This window comes from Salvelinus namaycush, chromosome 37 (genome assembly GCF_016432855.1).
Source record: "Salvelinus namaycush isolate Seneca chromosome 37, SaNama_1.0, whole genome shotgun sequence".
In the NCBI taxonomy this organism is placed as follows: Eukaryota; Metazoa; Chordata; class Actinopteri; order Salmoniformes; family Salmonidae; genus Salvelinus; species Salvelinus namaycush.
In genome coordinates, this window is record NC_052343.1 from 8,012,450 (window position 1) to 8,036,691 (window position 24,242).

Genomic DNA, 24,242 nt, shown 5'->3' on the forward strand with positions numbered 1-24,242 from the left:
ATATTTGTGGAGTGGTTGAAGAATGAGTTTTAATGACCTAAGTGTATGTAAACTTCCAACTTCAACTGTAGGTGCTGCTGTAGGCCCTCTTTGGTTGGGGACTGAAGCACCAGATCATCAGCAAACAGTAGACATTTGACTTCAGATTCTAGTAGGATGAGGCTGGGTGCTGCAGACTGTTCTAGTGACCTTGCCAATTTGTTGATATACATGTTGAAGAGGGTGGGGCTTATGCTGCATCCTTGTCTCACCCCACGGCCCTGTGGAAAGAAATGTTTTTCCCCCCATTTTAACCACACACTTGTTGTTTGTCTACATGGATTTTATCATGTTGTATGTTTTCCCCCCAACACCACTTTCCATCGATTTGTATAGCAGACCCTCATGCCAAATTGAGTCGAAAGCTTTTTTGAAATCAACAAAGAATGAGAAGACTTTTCCTTTGTTTTGGTTTGTTTGTCAAGTTAGGGTGTGCAAGGTGAACACGTGGTCTGTCTTACAGTAATTTGGTAAAAAGTCAATTTGACATTTGCTCAGTACATTGTTTTCACTGAGGAAATGTACGAGTCTGCTGTTAATGATAATGCAGAGGATTTTCTAAAGGTTGCTGTTGATGCAGTCCTTGGTTCCAAATATTGGGGAAGATGCCAGAGCCAAGGATGATGTTAAAGAGTTTAAGTATAGCCAATTGGAATTTGTGGTCTGTATATTTTATAATTTCATTGAGGATACAGTACCATCAACACCACAGGCCTTTTTGTGTTGGATGGTTTGTATTTTGTTCTGTAGTTCATTCAATGTAATTGGAGAATCCAGTGGGTTCTGGGTGTCTTTATTAATAGTTGATTCTAAGATTTGTATTTGATCATGTATATGTTTTTGCTGCTTGTTCTTTGTTATAGGGGCAAAAAGATTGGAGAAGTGGTTTACCCATACATCTCCGTTTTGGATAGGTAACTCTTCATGTTGTTTGTTTAGTGTTTTCCAATTTTCCCAAAAGTGGTTACAGTCTATGGGATTCTTCAATTACATTGAGATGATTTCTGATGTGCTGTTCCTTCTCTCTGTAACGAACGTCGTCGGGAGAAGGAGAAGAGGACCAAGGTGCAGCGTGGTAAGTGTTCATATTTTAATCAATCAACTGAACAAAACAACAAAACCGACAAACGAACAGTTCTGTAAGGTGACGACACACAAAACAGAAAAACAACCACCCACAAACACAGGTGGGAACAGGCTACCTAAGTATGGTTCTCAATCAGAGACAACGATAGACAGCTGCCTCTGATTGGGAACCATACCAGGCCAAACACATAGAAATACAAAACAAGGACAACATAGAACACCAGACATAGAATGCCCACCCAAACTCACGCCCTGACCAACCAAAATAGAGACATAAAAAGGATCTCTAAGGTCAGGGCGTGACACTCTCTCTCTCTCTCTCTCTCATGTTCAACTGGGAGTTGATGGTACTCCGTGTAGACCCATCATTTCAGATGGAATCAAAAATGATCACTAACAAACCCTGATTTATCATTTGTTTTTGGAAGAGGTAGTAAGAAGACAGCTTTGAGGTTTCTTCAAGACATCTTTTTGCGATTAAACAAAGTTTCTCTCATGTGTGCTCAGCTTTTCTCTTTAATATTCCTCATCTCAGTTGAACCAATACAGGTTATAATGCTATAATTGCAAAGTTATTATTTTATTGGTATTAACACGGCAAGTAGCCTAGTGGTTAGAGCATTGTGCCAGTAACCGAAAGGTTGCTGGATCGAATCCCTGAGCTGAAAAGGTAAAAATATCTTGTTCTGCCACTGAACAAGGCAGTTAACCCACTGTTCCCTGGTAGGCTGTCATTGTAAATAAGAATTTGTTCTTAACTGGCTTGCCTAGTTAAATAAAAACATTAAAACATAATCAAAAGTAGATAACACTGATGTTATCTTGTTTACTGGTATCTAAACAAGTAGTTGATGACATCATGGCATTGCAATGTCTATAGACATTTACTACAAACTTGTGTGAGCATTTGCTGACTCAAATGCTTGGGTGAAATGGCCCATCCCATTTGTTCTCATAGCTCTGTCTGTTTCTGGGTCAGGAATGGCAGGTGGCCTCAGTGCTGCCGGGGGACACAAGTGTGTCAGATCAGATGGTGATGGTGTCATCTCATCACATTCCATGGCCCTTCCCCTAGGCCCAGCATCAGGAGCAGCCATGGCATAATTTATGGCCTCCATTTTTATAGTTTGTTTCAGGGAACATTACAGACACATTTAGTAACACCATCTCAGTTACTAATCTTTAGGTGTGCTTGTCTAGACATTGCACAGACTTCACACAGGGCAAAGTGAAGAGTTACTACTGAGAAAAAGGCAGCTGTTTGAGTGGCTGGACAGATTGAGGTTTTCAGATTACATCATCGTCAGTCATCGAGTATCACAGGAGAAATTGACACTGGTACGGTGTCCATATTAGGACAACCACATGGATACTGTAGGCATCAACAGACTTCACTATTGACCAACTGGTCCATGAGCAATGAGAAGACAGTAGTTTATGATTGTCCTCCATTTTGGATTTTAGCAACTTATTCAATGAACTTAGTTGGCTGTACTTTTTAATGGCCATGATCCCATTCCTTCCCCCACATGGCGTCTTGTTCACAGTGTCAATGTGTAGGCCTTAAAGGTTCATTTGTTGTCACAGCTAATAATACAGTGGCAGCACAAGCCAAACACTTATCCACTGTGCTTTGATCATTAGTACTGCCTCAAACAGCCAATGACCTCACAGTCTTCTGTCTGTTAAATAGAACAACGTTTTTGGCTTAGCAGTTTTGTAGCTAACAAGACTAATGGCTACAGGCTAATGGCATTACAGCAATCAGGCTTCTGTCTGCTTGGGGAAAGAAATATTGGTGGAAGTTATCTTTAAGAGCTAAAAAGGAAATGACTGTCTGTATGTGTGAATTCTCAGAACAGACTAAATAAACAAAATGTCTCGACAAGACTGGTTTATCCGTCCTTGATCATGTCTGACTTGCGACTGTCTACCAGTAGACTAATTCTCCAATTCCAGTGTTATGTGCGAATGGTGTGATTTTCATCTCTGAAAATGTCCCCCTTCAAATGAGCCAAAATCATATGCAAAGAATGGCTGCTGTGTAGATGGTGATCTGTGTTTAATGTAATTCCTGTGTGACTTTAATTATGTCCCCTCCCTCCTCTTGAGTATAACACGCTTTGGTTCCTACTTTCTATTTTTTTATCAGTCTTCCATGAAACCACCTGTTTCAACAATGCAGCAGCTTTAAAAGAAAAAGCTGTTTCATTCAATTTGCTGTTGGAAAACTGCCCTCAGAATCTCAAATGTGTCCAATGGATGATTCATCATGAGAGTGAGATAACGTGTCTAAGAGTCAGAACTATTGTTCTTCGACAGGTTTCTTAGTAGGGTAATGTTTTCGGCTTATCAAATCAACCTAACTGAATAACGACAATTGTGTTACCCAAGTGTTAAACTTACAACAAATCCAAATTGAGGGGGGGGGGGGGGGGGGGGGGGGGGATCTCCTCAAATACTCATTCAATTTCAGTGGTTGAAACACTACAAGTATAGTATGAAGTTTCACTATGTATTTGTATTTACATATGCATATTTATAAACTATTAATAAACAATGATTATTACACTATTCAACCAGCCATTTGGTTTTGCTGCCTCTGTTAACTGGTCTAGTAACCGGCAGTCTTGATCCTGTAGGTCTAGGATAATGAGAATGGGAATGGCCATGTGGGAACAACATGGAGCCTGTTATCACCCTATACAGCTGGCTTTATGGACCCGACTTCCTGTAAGGCCTGAGGATCACTGGAACTAGTGTAAAATCAGGCCTCCCTCCTACTTTTATGGACTTTATAATAACCTGTTATGCCCTTTATTGTCGGGAAAGGATTTTGTGCCACGTGCTGGAAGTGCGATGAGCATAATTATTAGTGGGATGAAACTCATATGTGCACCAGAGGTGCCTTAGCTGGAGATGTGGAGCAATAGACTGCCTTTGTGTAAACCCCCTAAAGTCGATTGACGCACTGGTGCATTGTATGTTTTTGCATTGTATGTGTCTCAATCCTTCAATGAAGGTATTTTGTGCCTACCCAAAAAAGGGGTTAATGTGTAAAAACCAAATAAATAAATAAACTTTTCCTGAGCTTTACTCTCCTAGATATACAGTAGGACAAGCACTTCAAAACCTTGTATGTTAAGATTTATTTTTTGACTGTCTTTTTTGCCATTTATGAATGTCTTATTCAATGCGTTTCTCTGGGCTATATTAGTAAAGGCCTAATTCAATATTTATCAAATACATTTAAAAAAAATGGACACCTAAAGGGGCCCTAAAATAAAAACTCATTGTCACATCTGCTCCTGCCACACCCTCTAGTGGTCATCTGGTGTCTCCTTGACCTGCCGCCACTCCCCCAGTGCTCTCTCCCTCTCCCTCTGTGTTTGTGTGGGCGGAGACAGAGCAGATCCCCACCAGCTGCAACCTGTTCCATAATCTAGACCTCTACAAATAGTCCTACCACTTCCACACTGCCAGATCGTAATCTCTGTCCAGTCAGTCCATGTTTCTAGCCATTTGTTCCTGTTGTGCCTGTTTTCCTTGCCTGACACTGTTTTCCTCTCCACTACAGTTCTGCCCGCTCTGACTCTGGCCCCTGTCTCCAGTCCGACTTCTTGACAGTCCTTCTACTCTGTCCTGGATTCCCCACTCTACGTTCCCTTGGATTCCCCTCTGGACCTGCTTACCCTGTCCCAACACCTCTTGCTCCAGCCTCAGCTTCCGCAGCTGGTTTCCGGCAACCCGCCTGAGCTTCCCCTGGCCTGCACTCAACCCCCCCCCCAGGTGTTTCAATAAATACCTTGGTTACCTCATCCCAGTCTCCCCATCTGAGTCTGCTCTTGGGTTCACCTGTTCCGCTCCGCTTGACACTCATAGCTAAATGATTAATGGTATGACCATATTAAATACATTCCATATGTTAGCTTAGTTCCCCCACCAAAGCTTAGAGTTTTAAGAAGAAAAAAAATCTAGTTTGTTAAAATAAAATATTTTGGGGGAAATATTCTGGACATTGAGTCAGAGGCATCATATTATTTTCTTAACTGTCATTCCTTTCCCCACATCAGTGGAAATCAAACTGTGTATGTTAAGTCAGATACTGTAGCTAACGTCTTTTGTCAGAAACTAAGGACTTCTGAGTAGCGTGGATGCGTGTGAGAACTGACTTGTGAAGCCATTTTCTAATGGACATTATTAAAAAACTAAACCAAAGGTGCCCGATGGAGCCAAGTGAAAGCCCATACTGTAGTTTATCATGCCTATGCAACATGAACTCATCAACTCACTGCATTATTAGATGTTTGTCCAGCTTTCTGGCCTGAGTTGTTTCCCAGGCATTTTTGCTGGGCAAGGATGATTCGGCTTGGAACTGAGAAAGGGATGGCAAACAAATTCAATGGAAGGGAGAGAGAGAGAGAGAGCGGGAGATTACGCATTTTTGTGCTCTTCCCAATTCCTGTTTGTGGTAGAAACCTTGAGAGAGTCTGTGATGTTCTCTCATTTGCCAGTTGTGGCTAGATACCAGACATTCACTGTGATTCAATTCCACAATTCTATTTCCAAGAAAACCTTCCTAATTGAACATAATCTAATGTTGGTAATAGGTGCGGTAAAGAAAGATGGCGATTGTTTGCCAGAGGATTGCATTTTCCAGTCGCAGGTGGGAAGCTTAGCCTTTACAGTATACAGATGCTAAACCTGAATTGTTTCATTGTGTCCTACTGTGAACCATCTAAAAACATCTGTAGACAATATTAGGAAGGCCAAGGTTGTTTGTAAGCATCTGGGTGGTTGCTAAATGGCAATAGTCTATTTTACTGTCTGTTTTGGATTTATTTGGATTTTATTTGCCCGGAAATTTAAATTGTCCACAACTATCTCAAGTTAGGATCCGGACACTTTTACAGTTTTTCAGCCCTACTTCAACTTGAGGCCCAGTGTGGGATACATTTGATGGTTTCTCTTATAGCACCTGTGACATGGAATTTGGAGATGGTATATTTTAGCTTGAGAGACACTGCGTGAGACTCAACAGACAGTGTGTAGTCTTGGGCCACTAAGGGCTCTATTCAATCTGTTCCGCTGAAGCATTACAGATATCGCGATAGAAATGTGAAGGGAATTTCCAAATGAGCCGACATATCAAATCAAAGTGTATTGGTCACATACACATATTTAGCAGATGTTATTCTAGCTCCAACAGTGCAGTAGTGTCTAACAATTCACAACAACACACACAAATCTAAAGTAAAAGAATGGAATTAAGAAATATATAAATATTAGGACAAGCAATATCGGAGGGGCATTGACTAAAATACAGTAGAATACAGTATATACATATGAAATGAATAAAACAGTATGTAAACATTATTAGTGTTAAACTAGTGTTCCATTATTAAAGTGACCAGTGATTCCATGTCTATGTACATAGGGCAGCAGCCTCTAAGGTGCAGGGTTGGGTAACCGGTGGTAGCCAGCTAGTGATGGCTGTTTAACAGTCTTAAGACGGAAGCTGTTTTTCAGTCTCTCTGGCCCAGCTTTGATGCACCTGTACTGACCTCGTTTTCTGGATGATAGCGGGGTGAACAGGCAGTGGCTCGGGTGGTTGCTGTCCTTGATGACAGGATGCTCTGCATCTGTAAAAGTTTGTGAGGGTCTAAGGGGACAAGCTGAATTTCTTCAGCCTCCTGAGGTTGAAGAGGCGCTGTTGCGCCTTCTTCACAACACTGTCTGTGTGGGTGGACCATTTCAGATTGTCAGTGATGTGTACGCCGAGGAACTTCTCCACTGCGGTCCCGTCGATGTGGATAAGGGCGTGCTCCCTCTGCTGTCTCCTGAAGTCCACTATGAGCTCCTTCATTTTGTTGACGTTATTTTCCTGACACCACTCCGCCAGGGCCCTCACCTCCTCCCTGTAGGCTGTCTCGTCATTGTTGGTAATCAAGCCTACTACTGTTGTGTCATCTGCAAACTTGATGATTGAGTTTGGAGGCATGCATGGCCATGCAGTCATGGGTGAACAGGTAGTACAGGAGGGGGCTGAGCATGCATCCTTGTGGGGCCCATGTGTTGAGGATCAGCGTAGTGGAGGTGTTGTTTCCTACCTTCACCACCTGGGGGCGGCCCGTCAGGAATTCCAGGACCCAGTTGCACAGGTCGGGGTTCAGACCCAGGGTCTCGAGCTTAATAATGAACTTGGAGGGTTCTATGGTGTTGAAGGCTGAGCTATAGTCAATGAACAGCGTTTTTCCATAGGTATTCCTCTTGTGCAGATAGGATAGGGCAGTGTGCAGTGCAATTGCATTGTCTGTGGATTTATTGTGGCGGTGTGCAAATTGAAGTGGGTCTAGGGTATAAGACCTCCCTCTCAGCGCTATTTGTCTAGTTGAGGACCACTTTTCAGTCACTGCTGTTGGCTGACCAATCACTATAGAACAAGGTATACAATATACAAATACCACACTACTCTGAATCTTTCTTTATTCCCTGCTAGATTGTGTATTTTTTAAATTCCATCCCAACCACTTTCAGTCAATACAAATATAGTCTAACTTCTTAGAGCCCCAGAGTCTTGTGTAGCCTATACCATGTTTAAGGTCAGCTTCTATATAAACAACTTCATCTCATGTCTGTTTGTGAGATGGCTCTGACCCCTCTGATCAGCCCTCACCTCACTACCCGAGTCATCTTCCCATAAATCTGAGGGGCCATGTGTGTGCAACTGGCCCCGAGTGAAAGTTACCATGGAGCAGCTCCAGATGTGCTCGTCCTCCCTCTTTCTCTCGCTCCCTCCAGTCCTCTTCCCCTCCCATGAGCAAAGTTTTCCATTTCCTTTTTTGGTGAAAAAATCTGAAAGGCGGGAGGAGGGAGAAAGACATTGAACCAATGCCCACAGGAGAGAGTATCTGGCAGTCTGTTTGTTATTGGCCTGTGTGCTTTATCAAGGCGATGAAATGGCCTACTCAGCATAAACACACATACATACACACACACTGTCATAGCAAAGATGTGTAGTTCCTACACCCTTGTGTTATACACTGAATCAGGCTTACAGGCTTCCAGTGGTTGGGTTACACTGAACCTCAGCCAACAAAGAAGTAGGAATCCGGACATATACTATACTGCCAGCAAAATATAATTTGAATTACATACATTGACTGTCTAAAGCTAGTTGCACAAACAAGTGCCGAACTGGATGACTTAGTGTATACAGTATAAGATCACTAGCACAACATCAACCCACACATTAGGGTAACTCTCAATCCCAATTTCAGCCTTTGCCCAACCCCTTCAAATAAAGACAAAAAATACATTAAGGTGAGAAGTTGTGAGTGGCGGGAATTGCTCATAAATATTCATTTTTGGAGGTGGGTAAATGTAGTTGTACCTAATTCCAACACTTTTTCACTAAAGCATACTTACCAGAAATCCACTGGCACGTTCTGATAATAAAACAATGTGCATCGGAAGTAGATATGGCTTTGGACAGTTAGCTTACATGTTAAGGTGCCAAGTTCCTGACATCTATTGCCACTTGCAGAGTAAGTTCATATCCCCCATTGGGCAAACAGAAAAATCTTTGAAATGTGGACTCACATTTATTGTAGTATTGTGCTGGGAAGAAAAGTGCAATCGTCACCTTGAAGATGGGCTCAATTCAATCCATCCTGCATTGCAGTATTTACACAGTATCTCTTTTTCCAATGGTCAAATTAACTCACAAATTGGTCTTGGGTACTTTATAAAAACAACTACTACCCATCTCACAGGTATCCTTTCACTTTTGAGAATTAGAATTGTGTTGGCACGGGATGAATATTGTAAATACAGGCACATGTGGAATTAGAACTCACAATCATTGAACTATGAGCCAACTGTTAATTCGGACTGCGCCACCAATCAGTTATAACGGTTTGGGAAAAAATATAACTAGTTGACATGACCACCATTGTCATCTATTTCTTATGATGGATGTAGCTACAAATATAAACATAATGCTCTTAGCCTACATGTTTTTTTATTTATTCGTAAAAGCACATACGTGTATGAAACAGTAAGCAAAAACGTTCAATTTGGTCATATGCGGAAATGTGCTTTACACCCTTTTGAATTCTGTGTAACGTCAGTAGTCTAGTCAGGGAGGCATCATGCAATATATTTGGCACACTCCACTTACCAAGACCATTGCTGTCACCTGCTTTTATATTAAGCTTTGTGGTGGTACAACCAGCTCATATAGAAGGGAGTGTATTTCATACCGAATGCCTGTCTTGAGATGGTAGAGTTGAACCGCTAAGAGCAAAAAGAGCTAGATTTACTACTAAAAGACCAAAATATAACTTTTGCAACGAACTGTCAAAATTAAGACCAGAATTAAGGTGTTTCACTATAACTAAGTGTTAAACATCTGGTTTTCGATTAAACATGTTTTTAATGAAGGATACTCTAAGTTTCAATTAAGATTTTTTTAATAACATTTTATAAACAGGTCATACAAATTAACAGTATATATTTAACTGATTTTAATCAACTCTTCCATCACACAGATGGTGTGTTTCTCCATCTTTTTTAGAATCATAAAAAGCACATTTGCCAACTCTGACTTGCCAGCATCAAAGCTCAAAATAATGAAATAAAGATATTTTTTAGTTTTTTTTCTTCTATAAGTGACAATCTAAATAATATTAAAACAATCAACAGCAACAATCAATATACATTTTTAGGCAAACAAGTAATGACCAGATTTGGGTTCAAATACTATTTGAAAACTCCCAAATACTTTTAGCATTTGCCTTAGACTGCCTGAAGTGCAAATGGGTGGGGTTTGCAGTTTTGCCACTATTCTATTGGTTCCATTGGGCCAGGCAAGCTCAATGAAGCCCAGCTAAAGTATTTGAAATTATTTCAAATAGTATTTGAACCCATGTCTGGTAATGACAAAGACATGCATACCACTTAGTTGATGAAATGCAGCTCAGCTTCTTTGGGACTAGCCCATTCATTATCAAACAACAGCGATAGTAACAGAAAGATTAAATACAAAGCAAAAAAAGGAAATATGCTTGATGAACAATATCATAGATAAGTGTCAACCTTATAAAAAAGTAAACAATCATTGTTAAAAAGGCAGTGGTTTAGGTGTTGCGCCATATATAAATGCTTGAGTTGCGTTTGTATGTTCACAGATTATGGGAGCGAGGGGAATATTTTAGCCATAGTGCAAATACATGACAGCATTTCGCTTATGTCTTAACTGACTTCACTGGTTTTCTCCAGCACCACCAAGCCATCTTTCTTTTCATGTTCTCTCAATATCCATCTTTTTTCCCCCATCTCTTGGACCTATTCTTTAGTATACTATAAACACATTAACTTTCTGGAGCAGTGTTTGACAACTGCATAAACAAACCACTGCAACATATTCTTTTCTTCAAATAATCATGATATGGCTAGAGGGTAAGTAACAAGTAAAGCAAGACAGCAAATACTGCTTTGAAACCTAATTGACATAGGAGAACAGTCATGTGCACAAAACTGCAATTATCAGCATTGAATCACTCAAACATACTTTACTCGCATAACATATTTACAATGTCGTAAATATCAGTGTTCTGTAGCTGCTTTACAAAGTGTCGCTTTCATAGATTAGCGGTGATGCGTTCATACAAAAATCTAGCAAGTTTGCATAGCTGGAAGCATTTTTCATTTGCTTTGGTTTGATAATACATACTATATAAAGTAAGGCATTTTTTTTTTTAAAGGCACATAACCCTTTTTTCACATAGTCACGACTTACTGTGGAGAAGGAAAGCCTTGGAGTGGATCTCCCCTCTCCAGTCTAGATAGCAGCTACATCAAAATAGTAGGATTTCGAACAGTGTTCGATGGACAATTTGCATGTTGGTCAATGTTATCCTCACATATTAAAATGCTATAGCCTCTAATACAGAACATTGAAGTAGCGATAGTGGAATTCAATTCTTCAGTGAATTCGGATCCATGCCCCCCCCCCCCCCCCCCCCCCCAATACCAGTTAATTCTTTGATGGCAGATATTACATTGCTTTGGTACATCATCCTTTTGGTTGGTAGACCATTGGCAATCCATCAAATGACACCACTAATCATTTTAAATTGTCCAGCTAATGTTCAGAACGGTTCAGTTCAAGACTTTTTCCTCTGTTAAACCAAACATAATCTGACCTAAATGTCACCCCATACATACAGGTGAAGGAAATGTAGGTCTATTTGGTCATGAAAACATGCCTCTGCCAAGTTAGATCAACCTTAGTCTGGCTGATTTTTCTCTGTGCTTCAGTAGACTGATGCTTAGCTCTGGTATTTGACAGCAAGCGGCAGAAAGCACTGGGGGAGGATGAGGGATTGAGCTGTGGTCTAGTGAGCAAGGTGTGTGTGTGTGAGTGTGTGTGTATGACCTGAGAGGCAGTCTTTGGGTCTGTGTTAACAACCTTGGCAGTGATAAGGGGGGCCCTGGGGTTGACCTAGGCGGGCGTGTGTGAGGAGAGGGGCGATACGGTGTGTGTGTGTGTGTGTGGTCTATAGATTGCTGTTGGTGTTGCAGTCGCGACACAGGATCTGGTCTCCATTGGGGAAGAAGCCCGCCCCCACCAGAGAGACGGAGCACTCTGTGCAGGTGAAGCAGGGCTGGTGCCACTGGCGCTCCTCAAACGAGATGTACTTCCCTCCGCCAAAACCTAGACAAGACAGGAAGGTGTTATTTTGGCCATTTAAATAGTTATTTAACAAACAGCAAGTAGCCACTGAGGTCTCCTCCCATACATAAACATGTGTAATCAATGGCCGCGTTCCAGATGATCTGCAATGCAGTAGCCACGAGTAAAAATAACCAATGATTGAATGCCATTTCATCAATCCTTTTTGAGATTTGGTGCGTGACTGCTATGTAGAGGCAGCCTGGAACATGGCCAACAGTTACTCAGTAAATCTGCATCCTCAGAAAAAAAATACATGTCTGTAGCAGCCTTTCTCAACTGTCCCCTGCTCCTGGGTCATAATAGCTGTCTATGACCTTTGACCCTACCTGTGATAGGCTTGCTGCAGGCCTCACACTTCTTGGAGTATAGGCTGCCGAAGCACTTGAGGCAGTAGGGGTTGTCTTCGCGCGAGGTGAAGTGCTGCCCTGCCAGCTGCACCTTGCAGCCCGCACACACAAAGCACTCCTTGTGCCACGGCTCATCCCGATACGTCACGCCCCCTTTAGCCAGGGCCTGGAGGGAAGAGAGGGTCAAAGGTCATCATAGTTAGTCAAAGACCACAAGTCAAAATGATAGAATGGAATACACTCAAAAATACCAAATGGATACCCTCTGTTAAGGCTTTTGCCACACAACTCCTTAACCCCTTTGGTTCCCAGAATCAGGAAATAAGGAATAAGCAAGGACATAATTCTGCCGAATACAAAAAAGGGAATTTAGGGAAGATTTCCACACGGACCTTTTTGCAGCGGGTGCAGCGCGGGGCGAACTTATCCTCATAGCAGGACACGCAGTAGTGTTCATCCTTGTCTGGGATGAAGGACTTGGAGCCGATGGGCTGCTCACAGCTGTGGCAGATGAAACAGCCCTCGTGCCATGTGGAGCCACCATACTCCAACTTCCTCGTGCCTGGGAGTGTAGAGATAGAGAGATAGGAGAGAAAAATGAAGTGAGAAAGAAGGAGATATTTATCAACAGGACAATATTGAAGTAAAAAGCATTAAAAAAATGAAAGAGAAGGTCCAAGTCAGAAGATGCATGGCAGTTGACAGCGATAATAGCAACAGAATGTCCCACTGTTGAAGAAATATGGTTTGTAGGCCTCCTTGCACGCACACACCTTCAGTTCTGCCCACACATTTTCTATGGGATTGATGTCAGGGCTTTGTGATGGCCACTCCAATACCTTTACTTTGTTGTCCTCAAGCCATTTTGCCACAACTTTAGTAGTATGCTTGGGGTCATTGTCCATTTGGAAGACCCGGTTTTGGAGCAGTGGCTTCTTCCTTGCTGAGCGGCCTTTCAGATTATGTCGATATAGGACTCGTTTTACTGTGGATAGAGATACTTTTGTACCCGTTTCCTCCAGCATCTTCACAAGGTCCTTTGCTGTTGTTCTGGGATTGATTTGCACTTTTCGCACCAATGTACGCTCATCTCTAGGAGACAGAATGCGTCTCCTTCCTGAGCGGTATGATGGCTGCGTGGTCCCATGGTGTTTATACTTGCGTACTATTGTTTGTACAGATGAACGTCATACCTTCATAAATTGCTCCCAAGGATGAACCAGACTTGTGGAGGTCTACAATCTTTTTTCTGAGGTCTTAGCTGATTTCTTTTGATTTTCCCATGATGTCATGCAGAGAGGCAGTGAGTTTGAAGGTAGGCCTTGAAATACATCCACAGGTACACCTCCAAGTGACTCAAATGATGTCCATTAGCCTATCAAAAGCTTCTAAAACCATGACATGATTTTCTGAAATTTTCCAAGCGGTTTAAAGGCACAGTCAACTTAGTGTATGTAAACTTCTGACGCACTGGAATTGTGATACAGTGAATTACAAATGAAATAATATGTCTGTAAACAATTGTTGGAAAAAATACTTGTGTCATGCACAAAGTAGATGTCCTAACCGACTTGCCAAAACTATAGTTTGTTAACAAGAAATGTGTGGAATGGTTGAAATATGAGTTAATGACTCCAACCTAAGTGTATCTAAACTTCCAACTTCAACAGTATGTACATGTAGGTAGAGTTATTAAAGTGACTATGCATAAATAACAGAGTAGCAGCAGCGTAAAGGGGGGGGGGGGGGGGGCAATGCAAATAGTCTGGGTAGCCATTTGATTAGATGTTCAGGAGTCTTATGGCTTGGGGATAGAAGCTGTTAAGAAGCCTCTTGGACCTGGACTTGGAGCTCCGGTACCGCTTGCCGTGCGGTAACAGAGAGAACAGTCTATGACTAGGGTGGCTGGATTCTGACAATTTTTACAAATATACATAGACTGTCGCCCCGTCGCCCCTGCCGACACAGTGTATAACCCGCCAGCTGTATGTTATTCATGTCGCCATTCAGCCACGACTCGGTGAAACATAAGATATTACAGTTGTTAATGTCCCATTGGTAGGATATACGTGCTTTTAGTTCAGCCACTTTATTATCCAGCGATTGTACATTGGCCAATAGTACCGATGGCAAAGGCAGATTAGCCACCCGTCGCCCGGATCCTCACAAGGCACCCCGATCTCCTTCTGCGAAACCTCAGTCTCTTTCTCCTGCGAATGACGGGGATGAGGGCTTGTTCGGGTGTCTGGAGTAAATCCCTCTCGTCCGATTCATTAAAGAAAAATTATTCGTCCAAATAAAGTGGGACCAAATAATATTACACTATACCCAACCTCGTTGGCACTAAAACATGTCATTATTTTCCAGGCTCTGGAAACGTGATAGATTTGTCTTTGCCATCATTACTGAACGAGGGTTCTCAGATATACAACACCATCAATGCATACTGAATACAGTAATTGGAATTTTTGTCTAAACTAAAAGAGAAGTAACCACAACAATAAGAACAAAAGACCACCTCCACCACACTCTTCCTGGAATCATTTGCTGTTTTACGACTTTTCGTTTTGGCTGATAGATACAGCGGTGCTGAAATAGTTCACGGGCTTATCTCGTTATCGTCAGACACTTGGCCACTCTCCAAGGCACGGGGATTTGGCTCAGAGACAGCAAGTAAGGAAAACTGGCAATTACTCTGTCACATTCTGCCCCGGCCGCGCTGACTCGCTAACTCTTTCTTCTCTCGCGCTCTTCTTTGTCTCTCTGACATTTGCTCTCTCTTTCTCTGGCTAGGTGCAAATGTTTTGTTGTCAAAGATTTTTCTCTAGATCTCAAGCTTTACGACAAAGCCTCTGTGCTTTTCATGTTCAGTAGCCTATATCTTCAGACCATCTTAAACACCCAGCTGCAGAAATGATGAACAATGCCTGGGTGACGCAAGGACAACATTTCCAAGGATGTGGGGGAGATCATGATTAGTCTTGTGTCGCGTAGTGTAGCCTATGTTAAATATATATGCTAGGAGTGAGTGTGTTCATGTCACTGGAGGCTGGTGTCACTTTAAAAATCGGAGGACGGGCTCATTGTAATGCCTGGAAAGGAATGAATGGAATAGTTCCATTCCATTACACCCACAATGAGAAATGTCTCCCTCCACCAGCCTCCAGTGTTACATGCATAGTGTTTCCATGCCTCCCCCCAGTACCTGGCATGACAGTCTTGTCACAGGCCACACACTTGGATGAGAACTCGTTGCAGTAGCAGTCGTTGCACAGCAGCGCCTCCTCCTGGCTGGTGAAGGGCTCGTCCGCCAGCGAGCGGTCACAGCGGAAACAACGGAAACAGTGCTCGTGGTAGTGCCTGTCCTCGTAGAACAGCTCCTGGAGATACAAGGGCAACAGTCGAGATCATAATCAAAGCTACCATCCACAACCGTTGTGCCATTGAGCAAGCCAACTCCTAAACTGCACTGGTTACCGTCGCAAGATTGACAATAAAGGACTATTCTATTCTTCCATCCAAGACAATTTATGGACACAAATTCCTAGGACTTCCTGGAAAGGAGTGTACAGTAATGTAGGCCACACAATGTAATGGATGTTATTGGCTACACATGTACATTGAATACAATTGCATTGGTGACCCTGTCGGTGACCTGTTTCAAATGACCAGTGAACTACTGTGACCTCAATGATCAAGTATTGTAAATTATCTGAAAAGAGTGCATTATACATCTAATTTAAAGTGTTTCCGGATCTGTAATGAAAAGGTCATCCTGACACTGCAAGTACCTGGAGAACTCAAGCCAACACTGGGGTTTCTGGTTATGAACAGAGGGAATAGGGGAGAGGTGATAGGTAAGAGAGGAGACGGGAAGGAGAATAGAGGGGCGAGGGAGAGAATGTGTGAGTGTATGTGTGAGTGTGTGTGTGTGTGTGAGAGAGAGAGAGAGAATGTGTGAGTGTATGTGAGAGAGAGAGAATGTGTGTGTGTGTGTGTGTGTGTGTGAGTGAGAGAGAGAGAGAATGTGTGAGTGTATGTGAGAGAGAGAAAGAATGTGTGTGTGTGTGTGTGTGTGTGTGTGTGTGTGTGTGTGTGTGTGTGTGTGTGTGTGTGTGTGTGTGTGTGTGTGAGTGAGTGAGTGAGTGAGAGAGAGAGTTCCAGACAGGGAAGAGCAACAGTTTGTGTGGTCGAAGACAAAACACAGGCTTTACTATCCGTTTGCTGCTTTTGAGGGTGTCGATGATAACTAATTGGCCTCCTGTGTGTGTGTGTGTGTGTGTGTGTGTGTGTGTGTGTGTGTGTGTGTGTGTGTATGTGTGTGTGTGTATGCTTGCCAAGCACGTAACCTCATTGCTTATCCCACCGCATCCACTCCCTCTTCTTACTGTAGCAAATTATCAACTTCACGTGTTTGTGTTTTCCATTAAGGAAATATTAAAACTGCATTCATTGTGGGGAACAAGGAGACATTTTCCTCACACAACATTTCATGGTCTGACACGGCATGGCTGGCTAGTTGAGCTTGGTTGGAAACCATCTGTAATGGCATGTTAAATTTGCCTAAACCTTGCCCTGCCACATTCAGACCATGAAAGACAACTGCCTCATTTAGCATCCAGAATGCAGAATTATCGAGATACGACCCCTAACTACCACTCATTACCATGTAACAACAGTTTGCAGTGTTGAAATGACTCAGCTAGAATTGCATGCCCTAATGAACATGACCCACTAGTGGAGCCCAAAATGAAAGTCTTACCCGGGCGTCATGGCCGATTAGCTCCTTGCACTCGTCGCAGGTGTTGGCGAACAGGCTGTCGTAACAGGGGATGCAGTAGGGGTTGTCCCCCTCTCCCCCGTCTGCTTGGATGTACTTGCGTCCGTACAGGGACTCCTTGCAGTTGTCGCAGTCGAACCGGTCACTCATTGTGACTTGTTCCATCCCTGCAACAGAAAAGCAGGGTCGGCATGAACATGAACCCTTAGTGCTAGGGAAGGCGAGCGGCAAGGAGGCAGGGAGAGGGGGACATGCAGGGTGGAGAGAGGGAGTTGGAGAAAGGGAAAACCGTCAGTGAACTTAATGTTAACTGTGTCATTTGCAAGCATTTTTCTGGCTGTTTGTCATTCGTTTCACTTTCTACTGTTCACCTTTAACCGAACTGAAGTTGAACTAAACTTTAACACTGAATGGAGAGAGAGAGAGAAAGAGGAGACAGAGAGAGAAAGAGGAAAGAGAGAGAGAAAGAGAGAGAAAGAGGAGACAGAGAGAGACAGAGAGAGACAGAGAGAGAAAGAGGAGAGAGAGAGACAGAGAGAGAAAGAGGAGACAGAGAGAGACAGAGAGAGAAAGAGGAGACAGAGAGAGACAGAGAGAGAAAGAGGAGACAGAGAGAGACAGAGAGAGAAAGAGGAGACAGAGAGAGAAAGAGGAGACAGAGAGAGAAAGAGAGAGAAAGAGGAGACAGAGAGAGACAGAGAGAGAAAGAGAGAAAGGGAGAGAAAGAGGAGACAGAGAGAGAAAGGGAGAGAGAGAGAAAGGGAGAGAAAGAGGAGACAGAGAGAGAAAGGGAGAGAAAGAGCAGACAGAGAGAGAAAGGGAGAGAAAGAGGAGACAGAGAGAGAAAGGGAGAGAAAGAGGAGACAGAGAGAGAAAGCGAGAGAAAGGGAGAGAAAGAGCAGACAGAGAGGGAACAGGAGATGGAGAGAGACATTCATGAGGTAGTTCAAAATGGCTATTAACTTTTTTTTGCTGTGTGATGAAAGCGAGATGCACTCACACAGAGACAGACAACGGAGTTGCAGAGTTATCACTCTGGGCTTTGCTTGCACTCCTCCGTAACACTATCAACCCCTCTGAATCTACGGTCTGTGAGATTAAAGGAATGAAACGGTAACTGCATATATTTATGTTGGGAAGAAATGGAGATCTGTGTGGACCACCAATCGAGACAGCGGTAAAGACCGACTACCCTCATGTCAAACTCATCACAGTCGACACTTGTGAAAACACAAATCCAGGATAGGCCGGCCTGCCTGCCCACCTACACACAAAATGTGGACACCCTTTCAAATGAGTGGATACAGCTATTTCAGCCACACCCGTTGCTGACAGGTGTATACAATCGAGCATACAGACATGCAATCTCCATAGACAAACATTGGCAGTGGAATGGCCTTACTGGGCCTCCCGAGTGGCGCAGCGGTCAAAGTCACTACAGACCCGGGTTCGATCCCAGGCTGTGTCACAACCATCCGTGACCGGGAGTCCCATAGGGCGGCGCACAATTGGTCCAGTGTCGTCCGGGTTAGGGGAGGGTTTGGCCGGGGGGACTTTACTTGGCTCATCGCGCCCTAGCGACTCCTTGTGGCAGGCGGGGCTGACTTCGGTCGTCAGTTGAACAGTGTTTCCTCCGACACATTGGTGCGGCTGGCTACCGGGTTAAGCGGGCGCGTGTTAAGCGCGGTTTGATGAGTCATGTTTTGGACGACGCAGGACTCAACCTTCGCCTCTCCTGAGACCGTTGGGGGGGTTGTAGCGATGAGACAAGACCGTAATTGGATATCACGAAATTGTATAATAACAAATAAATAGAATGGCCCGTACTGAAGAGCTCAGTGACTTTCAAAGTGGCACCAACATAGGATCCCCCCCTTTCCAACAAGTCAGTTAGTCAAATTTCGGCCCAGCTAAAGCTGCCCCGGTCAACTGTAAGTGCTGTTATTGTGAAGTGGAAACGTCTAGGAGCAACAACGGCTCAACCACAAAGTGGTAGGCCAACAAGCTCAGAGAACGGGACTGCCGAGTGCTGAAGCTCGTAGCTTCACTCGGTTGCACTCACTCCCGACTTACAAACTATCTCTGGAAGCAACGTCATTACAATAACTTTTTGTCGGGAGCTTGAAATGGGTTTCCATGACCGAGCAGCCGCACACAAGCCCAAAATCACCATGCGCAATGCCAAGCGTCGGCTGGAGTGGTGTAAAGCTCGCCGCCATTGGCGCAGTGGAAACGCGTTCTCTGGAGTGATGAATCATGCTTCACCATCTGGCAGTCCGACGAACAAATCTGGTTTGGCGGATGCCAGGAGAACGCTACCGACTCCATGCGTAGTGTCAACTGTAAAAGGTTGGTGGAGGAGGAATAATGGTCTGTGGCTATTTTTCATGGTTCGGGCTAGGCCCCTTAGTTCCAGTGAAGGGACATCTTAATGCTACAGCATACAATGACATTCTAGACAATTCTGTGCTTCCAACTTAATAGCAACAAACGGGGGGGAACAACTCCATATTAATGCCCATGATTTTGGAATGAGATGTTCGACGAGCAGGTGTCCACATACTTTTGGTGATGTAGTGTATATTCCCTAACATATACTGTAATTTTATACTTTCAGTTTTTACAGGAATAGCAGTTTGATGGCATACTAGATCTTAGCTGAAGTACAGAATAAAGTGCACAATAATATTGTTTGCGCATTATGGCAATGGTATCTGGTTGCCAAAACACTACAGCGTCGCTGAAGGAAAACCCTGTGGTAAGTGATACAGCACTCTGGCAAAGCAAGCAGCTGGGTATCCATTTACAACCGCACAGAAATAATAATAATGTCTGATAAAATAATGAAGCAAGACTTTAGAGGTCTAGTGCTGCCTGTGTCCACACACACACTGCAATCACCATAACACTGGATCAAAGACATCAGACCTAAACCGTTTCAGCTCTCGGTGAGGGTCAATTCCACTGTTCAAGTAAATGTGTTTGTGGAAATTGTTAAAAGTAGTCCTTGTGCATAGAGCTGTAAGATTTGTTGAACTTTGCAATCATTGGTTTTTGATTGACATACATTTTAAAATAACCAACAGTCTGTTGATGTGGAATTGCCCTGAGACAAAGGCTGTTAAATGAGTCGGGTGATGGAGTCGAGACAAACATGTATTCACCTGCTCCTAATGTTCATAAATAACCCACTGATGTGTTCTCTCTGAAATGACACCCCTTTACCCATTTTGGAGAGGCACTTTCAACCCCCTCTCCTCCCCCTTCAATAAACAGAACCATAAATTAGGGAGCGTTACTGTTGGGGAGTCCTGCTGCCTCTGGTTCACATCACAAGTCTACCACATCTCTACAACTAATGAGGCAACTGATACCTATCCCCCGAGGACCCGAGAGACTCAACCATTATTCACTTCATAGTCATTAAAAACTTGGAGCTCGCATCACTGACAACCACCTTGGATAAACCGAACATGGTTGATTGGATGGAATTAGATCTTGCAACTCTACGGTTCAATACTTTCTTCAGCGTGCCAAAGTAAAATGTTAGCTAGCTTCATGCCAATGACTTGTCTATACATATGACACAAGTCTAAGATGTCGTCTGCACCATCAAACCAAAACATAATCTGCCGCACCAGGTATGCGCTAGCCTTGCTTTCCAAACGAGACCAGGCATGTGCATACTCATACGGTACTGAAAGTATAGGTTAGCCTGTATTCTGACATCATCCTTCATCTAAAATAAATGGAGGATCTGTTAATTGCCCTTTCCCTGTTCATTTGTATCAGTAGTTTGCAAACAAGTCATTCAAAGTATGGCCAGAAAGCACTTATGTTTGATGTAAGCACTAGTTCTGTGAAGGCTGGACCAATATTGCATCGGCGATGTCTAAACAACCAAGGATACAAGCTTTCGGTACCTGGAATGGATCATCCAGGGCATTCTGGAGCCCACTTGTTTCCCCCTTGCATGGCCCATCCAGGCAGCTTTGGCCCAACATCCAAGCCACAAGTCTATTTATGGCCCCTGGGGAGACGAGGGCTTGAGCTACAATAACCCGCCTGCCAGCAATCAGTTAAGATTAGGTAGCAGCCAGTGGCTCCAAACTACGGATGGGAACTTTACACTTGTCGATATTCCACAGCCCGATACATAAAAACATATTATGTTAGGACAGAACGGGTTGTTTTAACTTTACGTCTTGTAGTATTGAAACGCAAGAGTAACAATCCGTGAGGGGCGAGCGGACTGCCCTGACGGGTAAATGAACTCCGGATGCCACAGGACCCGGCTCTCACAGCGAGAGAGCATGACGTCAGTGTATGACCCTGGGGCTCCACAAGTGATTGAATCCAGAAACCAAAGCAAGACAACCCCCCTTTCAATCACCACCACCCCCTAAAAAGATGGTGAGGGGGCTGCTGTTTACGCAGACGGGGAGGGGGGTGGAAGGTTGTAGGGGGTGGAAGTGGTACTCAGTGAACTACAATCTAGACTATTTCTCACAGTGTATCCCGGATTCCCGGAAGGAGTCCATATTCTCTGTGCTTGGGGCGCAGTGACTAAGAAAAAACACTTTCTGCTCATAACATTCCCAAACACTAGAGTAGTGACAGAGTCCCCTGACAGAGACTTCTAGGAAAACACTACGTCCCCCACCAAGGACGACCAACGACAACAATTATGCTTATGCTATCATATCTTACAGTAAGGTTACTTATACTCCACTAGTAATACATTCTGGTATATTACATACAATCCCTTTTGCAACTGCCTGAAAGACATTTAGCTCAATGGAAACACATCCAGATGCTGCAAATGCTATATACTGTAGGTAAAATGGAGTGGCTTCTCACAACTGCATTTTCCTCTGACTTTTTTAACTCTTTCAAGGCCGTTGTTTGGAGTTGAAGTCTCTCATTCTCAGCCAGAACCTCCGGTGAGATAGCTAGAGAACGTCAAGGTCGGTCTAGTCTAGTCATCACAACCCCCCCGATAGACGAATTGGTGGGCTGATTGAAGACCCAACATAGAGAGGTTAATGCGTAGAGATAGAATCACATTTCATTGCTAGGGTTCTCTCTATGCATAGAGATAAAGCAATCTGCCTCTATTGTTTTATCTCTATGGGTCTATGCAAGTTGTTTACTCATTGCTGCCACCTCAGTCAGCACTATATGCCGTTTGATCAGGCTCTGACTCAGGATGTGCGCCAGAGATGGGTTAGTTAGGGTTCCCTCACACCAACCCAAGTCCTCGGTCCGGTTTCACTGACAGCCCGCTAATCCCCTGCCCAAACTTTGCTCGCGCTTCGGTTCACTCCAAAACGAACCGGCCGTTGCACTTCGCGCTGGGAACAGTCCCTAGCACTCTTCCCCTGTCCCAACGCCCAATGAGAGTATCCGCTTGTAAAACGTCTGTTTGGCTACGGTCAGAGTTGCCAGACAAAGCAGTAGACAGTGTGCTACATCAACAGATGAGAGAGAGACGGTCCCCGGCTGTCGAGGAGACTGTAGCGAGTTCCACAAAGTATGCTACACAAGCAAATGATGACATAACCATCTAATGTTTCACAATTATAAAAACACTGGCATACCATTGATGAGACAAGTTGTTGTAAAATAAAATGTTATGGGGAGCATGAGCAGAGAAAGTTATTCTAAAAGGATTACAAAGTGTGGATATAAGGGTGATATTTACGAGACAACCAAATAAACCAAGTGCATTACAGGCCTACGTATAGCCGGAGTGCACACCACTAACGTGTGAATCTTATGGGGAAAACATGCATGTCTCAGGGGCTGAAAAATGTGACTCTATAGCTACTCTACTTGTGCCATTTCATCTATAATCATGTGTTGAGAATTAGTCTGTCGGAGGGGATCAGAGTGTCGGTGAGTAAGCGTTGGGCTGCTGGAGCTGAGCCGGTGTAAACATGGCAAGGAGAGCCCTTGACGTACTAGTCAGCGACGTCGCCCTGTGTACTTTGCCCAACAGGTGGTCTGTGTAGAGTTCAAGCTCTTGCTTGTCTGTGTGTATGATTAAGCACAAACATATACACACACGGACAGGCACACACCCACGTCAACCACAATCAATGCTGCTGTATCTTTGAGTCTCCTTTCCAAAGTGTGGAAAGGAGACTCAAACAAGGTCAACAAAACCTTGCTATTATTACCTACTACAACTGTTTTAACTTCGACAAGAATGTGTGCTCCCGGTTTCAAAATGCCTCTTCTATTTTACTGACTGGGAATGAGACTGGTTGTTGTTGTTCCTTTTCAAGGACATATACGAAGGACATGAATGGCCTTAAATGGACATCTTAAAGTGTGAGAAAAGAAAAAGGATAGACTACCAGAACATGGGGAGTGGTTGCGCGTTAGACATGAGCTAACCAATGGTCTCCTTAGGGATATTACCTCTCTAACCACTCAGCGCTCTGCAGTAGGTCAGGCAAGTCTGATGCGCACGGACTACTTCCGTACAGTCTATGGCCACTCCTCAGTTCGTCTGAGTCTATCCAATAATTCTCCTACATCACAACATCTCAAAGACATGGAGGAGTAGAGGGGTGAACAAAGATGGCTTCCTATTGCAGCCCAAAGGAATATAGTTTACACATTGAACTAACCATTGGTGTATATAAAAACATCAATGTATATACACTACATTACCAAAAGTATGTGGACACCTGCTCCTCAAACATCTCATTCTAAAATCATGAGCATTAATATGGAGTTGGTCCCCCCTTTGCTGTTATAACAGCCGTCACTCTTCTGGGAAGGCTTTCCACTAGCTCGTGAAACATTGCTGCGGGGACTTGCTTCAATTCAGCCACAAGAGCATTAGTGAGGTCGGGCAATAAGGCCTGGCTCACAGTCGGCGTTCCAGTTCATCCCAAAGGTGTTCGATGGGGTTGAGGTCAGGGCTCTGTGCAGGCCAGTCAAGTTCTTCCACACCGATGTCGACAAACCATTTCTGTATGGACCTAATTTTTTACACAGGGTCATGCTGAAACAGGACTCTTCCCCAAACTGTTGCCACAAAGTTGGAAGCACAGAATCGTCTAGAATGTCATTGTATGCTGTAGGGTTAAGATTTCCCTTCACTGGAACTAAGGGGCCTAGTCCGAACCATGAAAAACAGCCGCAGACAATTATTCCTCCTTCACCAAACTTTACAGTTGGCACTACGCATTCGGGCAGGCAGCGTTCTCCTGGTATCCACCAAACCAAGATTTGT

At 43.7% G+C, this 24,242-nt stretch overlaps 1 protein-coding gene across 1 annotated transcript in view; it reads right to left on the reverse strand.

Moving 5' to 3' along the window:
• Positions 1-11,150: 11,150 nt before the first annotated feature.
• LOC120031392 (four and a half LIM domains protein 3-like) overlaps positions 11,151-24,242 on the reverse strand; it is a 43,517-nt gene continuing 30,425 nt past the window's right edge. Inside the window, exons 2-6 of the mRNA XM_038977119.1 lie at positions 16,976-17,160; positions 15,419-15,593; positions 12,606-12,775; positions 12,193-12,379; positions 11,151-11,845 (exon numbers count right to left, since the gene is read on the reverse strand). Coding sequence (XP_038833047.1) covers positions 11,688-11,845; positions 12,193-12,379; positions 12,606-12,775; positions 15,419-15,593; positions 16,976-17,160 — 875 coding nt within the window. The 3' untranslated portion in view covers positions 11,151-11,687. The remainder of the gene's footprint in view (positions 11,846-12,192; positions 12,380-12,605; positions 12,776-15,418; positions 15,594-16,975; positions 17,161-24,242) is intronic.